This window comes from Helianthus annuus, chromosome 5, assembly GCF_002127325.2.
Source record: "Helianthus annuus cultivar XRQ/B chromosome 5, HanXRQr2.0-SUNRISE, whole genome shotgun sequence".
Classification (NCBI taxonomy): Eukaryota; Viridiplantae; Streptophyta; class Magnoliopsida; order Asterales; family Asteraceae; genus Helianthus; species Helianthus annuus.
In genome coordinates, this window is record NC_035437.2 from 109488468 (window position 1) to 109495719 (window position 7252).

Below are 7252 nucleotides of genomic sequence, written 5' to 3' on the forward strand. Positions count from 1 at the left end.
AATATAGTTATTCGTTCGTTTGTTTGTGGTATATCATTGTGTTCGTGTTCGTAAGGGTTCTGACCAACATACTGAAATACATAGTTGAAGGGATATGGTACCGGATCCGATCAAATCCGGGTTAGATATTGAATTTTATGGATCGCACCCAGGTCTTTCGGCCACATCACCTTATATTGACATCTAGTGCTTGACAGTAAAACTCATCCAGATAATCTATGCATGTTTTGATTTCCCTAGGATATTTTGCTTCCCAATCCTTAAGGAGACGACAGGTGGTGCAAAACCTATAAAATCCTTTTTCGACCATCCATCGAATAGGAATGGATTCAACATTAGAGAGCACTAAACGTCCCACGTTCCCCTTGCCCTTAAGCAAAAAATGAAGGGGCCATGAAAGGACGATGATTGAAACAGTCCAAGAGAAAAAAAGGGTAAGAAATGAAAATACTAAAAGGTCTGGGAGGAGATGTATACATAGTGAAAAAATGAGTGAGAGCCCATGCGTACGTAAGAGTGATATGACACTCGCTTTATGATTTACAATGAAAACGAATGAACTCATTACAAATATACAAATAGCCTAAGTACTAAATTCTAAGCTTCAGCTTTATTTCAATGCATCAAAGCCGTATAAACGGACTTATGCTCAAGCTCTTGCTTTAGCCTTTCAACCTTAAATTATGTAAATCATTGCGCAAATAAAAATACGCATACAGTGCCAAAAAGAATGCACACTGTTATTTCATTTATATAGGATAAAGTCGAGGTTGGTTAATCAGTTATTATGAATCCTAACGAAGCCATGTTAATCAGATATTATCTTTTGAAATTTTTTAAAAATGATCATGTCCATGAGACTACATGGTCTAAGAAAAATACAACTTCTCATTGAACAATATTAAGTAATTTAGTTTTTGCAATTCTTATTTTAAGATCAACCATGTGCATGTTGAATAAAAATATCAGATTACATGATATAATGTTTTATATTTGATATCAGAAGTTAGATTAATTGGGATCGTTTGTTGCTACATTTACAGCCCCTTTGCCTTTTGTTTATAAGGCTTTTTATTAATAAGAAAAAGTATTTGAAGGTGTGTACATGCATATATAGGTTGGAGGAATTAAGCATCATTGTCGGTGCTGCCATCCAAGGGTGCATCATTGTCGGTGCTGCCATCCGAGGATGCATCATTGTCGGTGCTGCCATCCGAGGACGCATCATTGTCGGTGCTGCCATCCGAGGACGCATCACTGTCGGTGCTGCCATCCGAGGACGCATCACTGTTGGTGTTGCCATCCGAAGACGCATCACTGTCGGTGCCGCCATCTGAGGACAACAACACTCCTGCACACGAAATATGACATACAAAGTTGCACTCTAAGCACTTAAAGATCGCATCATACTGCAGTTCTTCATCACATGTAGTGCACGAGCCATCAGCGTTAATACCCTGTACAAACGTGACGGGGTGCGGGTGATCTTTGATCTCATGTGTTCCTCCAAATTTGACATTGATAAACTTGAAGATAGAATCAGGATAAGTAAACTCAGAAGATGTGGATTGCTCACATTGCAGTATTAGTGGCGCACAAGCGGTGTGCATGGATGAAGCACAAATGCCACAATGATAGAACCACAGCTCTGGGTCAAATGCATCCTCACAAATCTCACAAAAGTATTCACCACTAAGGTTCTCAACTGGATTGTATCTTAGAAGCAGTGGATGTTTATCGTACTTGTGCCTAATCGTTCTAGGTATAAACAAAGCACACTCTATGTGCACATAAAAGTCACATGTGGGACAATGAAAGCTCCACAACTCATTTAATGTATCTTTACATGCCCTGCAATACATATCAGTTATATCTGCCAGCGGACATTTGAATCTTCGGAGGAGATGATCAGGGTGAGCATCGTGCGTGATTACATCGGGTATGAAGGCACAATTGATATCCACATAATAATCACACTGAACGCATCCATATGCGAAACCATTGGAATATTTCTTGCAAATTTGACACTTAAAGAAACCTAAGAAATTTGTAGGCATCTTTGGTAGGAGAACTAGTGTATGCTTTGGATGGTCAGGTTGGTCTTGTATTTCAGAGGGTAGCCTAGTGCACCACTCATGAAGAACAAAGTCACAATGATGTTCAGAACACTTGTAAAAGGGCAAATCCATGATTGGTCTCACACATCCGTCGCACAAAAGCTCAACCTTTCGCATGGGGTCATGTAGAGAAACAATTTTGTTGAAGAGTGATGCTTGTGTGTCCAAAAGAATCAGCGGGTCTTTATGGTTGAACATATCACCATCAATTTGTCTTTTAAAAGTAAACTCGCCTTTGTTGATAAAAAGGTTCTTCAAAAGGTTGAAACTTTCATCAGGAAATGGACATTTGATTAAATTAGGATGGTCTTCGTCTTTGAAATTTTTAGTTGTTTTGCCAAAGCCTGAATAATTCATGACATATTTAGAGTTGAATTTGAATTGATAACATCTTTTGCATAATATATAGTATTAGAAAGGAAAGAAGAGTGTGTTGGTCACCTGCACGCATTAGGATAGACATAAATGCCTCACTCATGGAAGTCGCACATTGGACATGGACGTAATATTGGCATTTAGTACATCTGTAATGCCATTTGTAAGAATTGAAAGCAACACCACAAACTCTGCAAGAGGGATAGAATTTTGCTTTTTTCTCAACATGAGGAAAAGAATAAGCAAGGGTAAGTAAATGCTCATGACTGAAACTCTCATTTGTATATTGTTGGATAAGTAACTTGGTTGGAAGCAAAGCACAATCCAAGTGGATCTTGAACCAAGAGCAAGTGGTACAATGGTAGAAGGTCCCACTATGTTCATTACCACAAGCATGGCACGAAGATATTATCCGACTGAAACAACGAAGTAGTTGGTGAGGGTGACTTGGGTGGTCCATCTTCTGTTCAGTAATAGTAGAACAAATTATGTCCATGGTGAAATTACATATGGAACAATGGTAATTATAGAACCTTTCTCGAACCATCTTGCAAATAGCACAGTCCCACACTCTATCATTCGTAACAGAATCCTTGAATCCATCAGGATCATGAAACTGAAATCTCTCAGACAATGTAAGATTGTGGCCCGGATGTAAAGGGTGGTCTTGTAGGGTTGTGGGAAGTTCTGCACAAAATTTGTGAAGGAAGTAGTCACAATCCTTACAGGAGTAGTAACATAAATGAAACGGATAGATATCTTCCTTGCACATCTTGCATTTGCCAACATGGTAGTCTTTCACCACAAAATCGTCTTTATCTTGATGATCATAATCATGATCTTGATCTTGATCTTGATCTGGATCTTGATCATCTTCGTATTCCTTGTCTGAGTTTTCAATGCTCCGGGGAGGCTGTATATGGATCAGGCTGAGAAGATGCTGGTGACTAAAGTGTTGGAGCTGCTCCATTGCTACTATATTCAATAAAAATATATACATGTTCAATAAACAATGGGATCAAGGGTCTCAATTTGTACATTTCTTTGTACTCTTCATCATTTCAGTATCCAAAAGATTTAATGTTTGGTAATGTAATTTGGGTTATACTTGTGTATTTTTGGTCCTACGTCCTAACCTATACACCTCTGATTTTTCATGGCAAAAAGGACTACTTGGATCTCTATATCCATGATACACAACCAATCCAAATTTAGTTTTTTCATACTAGTTTCACATAAATTTACTTTCGAGGTCTATCTTGAAAACAAACAATACGATAATCACTACAAAGACGTCCACACATATGGCTTTGGGGACATAATTCTAGCATAGTTTAACTGTTAGTTTACTGTTTTTTTTTTCAAACAAATTGAACACCCAACCCTTGTTAAGAAAAAAAAACATATATATTTAAGAACAAAATCCACAAAAGTGGAAGAAATATAGACCTAAAAACCGGTTTTGAAATTATACCGGGTTGGTATCCGAAATGATTTAACCGGTTCAATTGGACTGTACTAGGCGGTTCAACTGGGTATTACTAGTTAACCTTATAATTTCCTCTCAAAAAAATTAACCAATCTCAATTATGATTTATGTAACTGATTATGATTTTATTTAAAAGAAAACAACTATTTCTTGTAAAATTAAGTAGGGGTGAGCAAAAGGAAAAACCCGACCCGACCCGACCATCACCCGACCCGACCCGAGAACCGATCAAACATAAAATACAGAACCGATTCACTACCCTAAATATAGGGTATGTTCCGGTCCATAGGTCCAAGTCGGGTTTCACCATGAAAAGAACCGAGAACCGACCCGACCCGACCCTATTTTATATGAAAAATTGGAACCGATCTAAATACCTAGGTACTTGAGTTCGGGTCGAGTTGGGTATATTTTCGGTTCAGTTCTCGGTTATTTTCGGTCCGGACCTAAACTTGCTCACCCCTAATATTAAGCATTTTAAGAGTATTTTTATTGCTTATAAAGAATATTACATTGGACAAGGTGGGTAACAATTTCAACAGAGATAAAATATTGGAATGAAAGGCACTAGGTTAATTACCAGAAATATGGAATGACAGTATTACCTTAATATTAAGAAAATCAAGTTTTAAGATAATGCAACCCGGTTTAATGGCTTGAACCAGTAGAATCAGATTTACCGCCGGTACATAAGACATATTGTATTCGGGTTTTACCAGCCTTTATCGTACATAGGGCTGACAATTTTACACGAATTCACGACACGAACCTACACGGAGTTAACAGGTATCGTGTATGGCCTTAACAGGTATCGTGTACCAAACAGGTAGACACGAGATTACCTGTTAATTTTCGTGTATAAACAGGTTAAATATCTGTTTACCTGTTAATACCCGTTAGTATACGATAAGAAATTAAATTAAATAAAACTCATCAGCCATGTGCGTGTGGGTTCCTTAATTCCTTTCTATTTTCACTCCTCATTCAATTCAAAAAAAAAATAAAAAATTAAACCCTAAACTCCCTCTATAACTCTCAGATAGCATGTCGTGTTTGTGTTTTTGTTCGTGTTAACAGGTATTAACAGGTAGTTTTCGTATATAACAATTGAACAGTTGTGTTAATAGGTATTAACAGGTAATTTTCGTGTATATCGTGTCGTGTTCGTGTTTGAAAAAAAGGACACGATAAGTTATCGTGTCGTGTTCGTGTATGGGATTTCGTGTATCGTGTCTTATCGTGTACGGGTATACACGATATGCCAGCCCTAATCGTACCGGGCTCGTGTCCGGTATCTAGTTTAACCGGTATAACAACCAGTTCGTACCGATATTTAAAACATTGCGTACATGTGTTGTAATGCAAACGAAGGCTACGTTCCTCAAATAAAACTATTAGAGCATTTACATCCAGCTCCCAAAAAATATACATACATTGCACTAATAAACAACTCATATATCAATATATTTCCACTAAAAATAAATACTTTTTCTCTCTTCTTTTCAATTAAATAATATTTTTATACCTTTATCATTACATTTTTCTCTCTCCTTCACTCACAACCACTTTCAATATATATTAAAAAATTATAGTGGGTGAACAGTGTCCCCCTAAATATACAGATTAACAGTAACATTTCTCTCTCCTCCACTCACAACCACTTTTTGTACTCTTTATATTTTAAAAACCCCACACACAGATTTTGATTCTATGTGAATGCTCTTATATATATATATATATATATATATATATATATATATATATATATATATATATATATATAGGACAAAGATCCGTTAGGAACCACCCTTTATTGCGAGAACCGCGAGAACCAGTGTGAACACAAACAGTAATAGCTAAAAAAATCTAAAAAACACCCAAAAAAATTTTTTTTTATTTTTTTACTATTTTTTATATAAAAATCGCTACTTTTAGTATCCAAAAAAAAAAATTTTTTTTTTTTTAATTTTTTTTTTTTAAAAAAAATTTTTTTTTTTTTGCTACAAAAAGTAGCGATTTGAACATAAAAAATAGTAAAAAAATTAAAAAAAAAATTTTAGATTTTTTTTTTATTTTTTTAGATTTTTTAGGTTTTTTGGGGGTTTAGTTTTTAGCATTTTAGCTTGGGGGTGGGGGGGGGGGGGTTTAGGTTTTTGGGGGGTGGGGGAGGGGGGGTTAGGTTTTTGGGGGGGGGGGGGGGGGTTAGGTTTTTTTTTTTGGGGGGGGGGGGGGGTGGGGGGTTTAGGTTTTTGGGGGGTGGGGGGGTGGGGGTTAGGTTTTTTTAGGGTTTTTTTAGGTTTTTTTTAGCTATTTTAGCTTGTGTTCACATTGGTTCTCGCGGTTCTCGCAATAAAGGTGGTTCTCGCATGAACCTTACCCTATATATATATATATATATATAGGGAGCCGCTAGAATGAGAACCATCTCGAGTTGTAAGAACCGCGAGAACTACACCCCACGGAGCGCCGTTCGCCATGATTGTTTTTTTACAAGTAGATGTGTATATTATAAACACAGCCGTAAAAAATCATAGCGAACGGCGCTCCGCACCAAACTTGTGGTGTAAAAAACTACACCCCACGGAGCGCCGTTCGCCATGATTTTTTACGGCTGTGTTTATAATACACACATCTACTTGTAAAAAAAATCATGGCGAACGGCGCTCCGTGGGGTGTAGTTCTCGCGGTTCTTACAACTCGGGGTGGTTCTCATTCTAGCAGCCCCCTATATATATATATATATATATATATATATATATATATATATAGTTAAGAAAGGATGATGAATAGTATCTTTAATTTTAAAATAATATATAGCTTTTTATTATTTTTTTAATATATTATAATAGTTTATTATAATATTTACTTTTAATAACATATGTTTATTTTCTTTTCTTTTTTAAGATCATATATTTTCTTTACCATTTTTTAATAATTCTTTTTTCTTTTTTTAGAACATCTATTAATTTATCAAATAATTTGATACTTCATTAATAATTTACGTTTATAACTTTTTTCTAAAAGCTTAAGTACGTAGTTGTGTTTGATTTTTCTCTCGACATTCTGTTATAAGTTTTGTTAAAAACGATGTTATACTCAAAATAAAGTATTTATTTGATATCATAAAACGCTACAATGATAAACTAAACCGTTCTAATGGTTTGGCTTTCTAAACAACATGTTTTATTTTCAAATCACGTTTGTTTTATATTATCATTTGGTCGGTTTTGCCGCAACACGCGACTTGAAAAAAACTAGTTGAATATAAAAT

General features: G+C 35.8%; 1 protein-coding gene across 1 annotated transcript; it reads right to left on the minus strand.

The window, feature by feature from the left end:
* Positions 1-983: 983 nt before the first annotated feature.
* Positions 984-3462, minus strand: LOC110940879. The gene is made up of 2 exons (XM_022182450.2): positions 2559-3462; positions 984-2461 (listed from the first exon to the last, which is right to left on the minus strand). Exons 1-2 carry the CDS (start codon positions 3460-3462, stop codon positions 1128-1130), a joined length of 2238 nt encoding a protein of 745 aa, XP_022038142.1. The 3' UTR covers positions 984-1127.
* Between the last annotated feature and the right edge of the window lie 3790 nt (positions 3463-7252).

What these genes read in the sequence shown, in the direction of transcription:
- LOC110940879 (XM_022182450.2), bottom strand. Translation starts at nt 3,462, where the DNA reads ATGGAGCAGCTCCAACACTTTAGTCACCAGCATCTTCTCAGCCTGATC. An exon ending in GTCTATCCTAATGCGTGCAG is followed by an intron (nt 2,462 to 2,558) that starts GTGACCAACACA and finishes TGAATTATTCAG; the next exon opens with GCTTTGGCAAAACAACTAAA.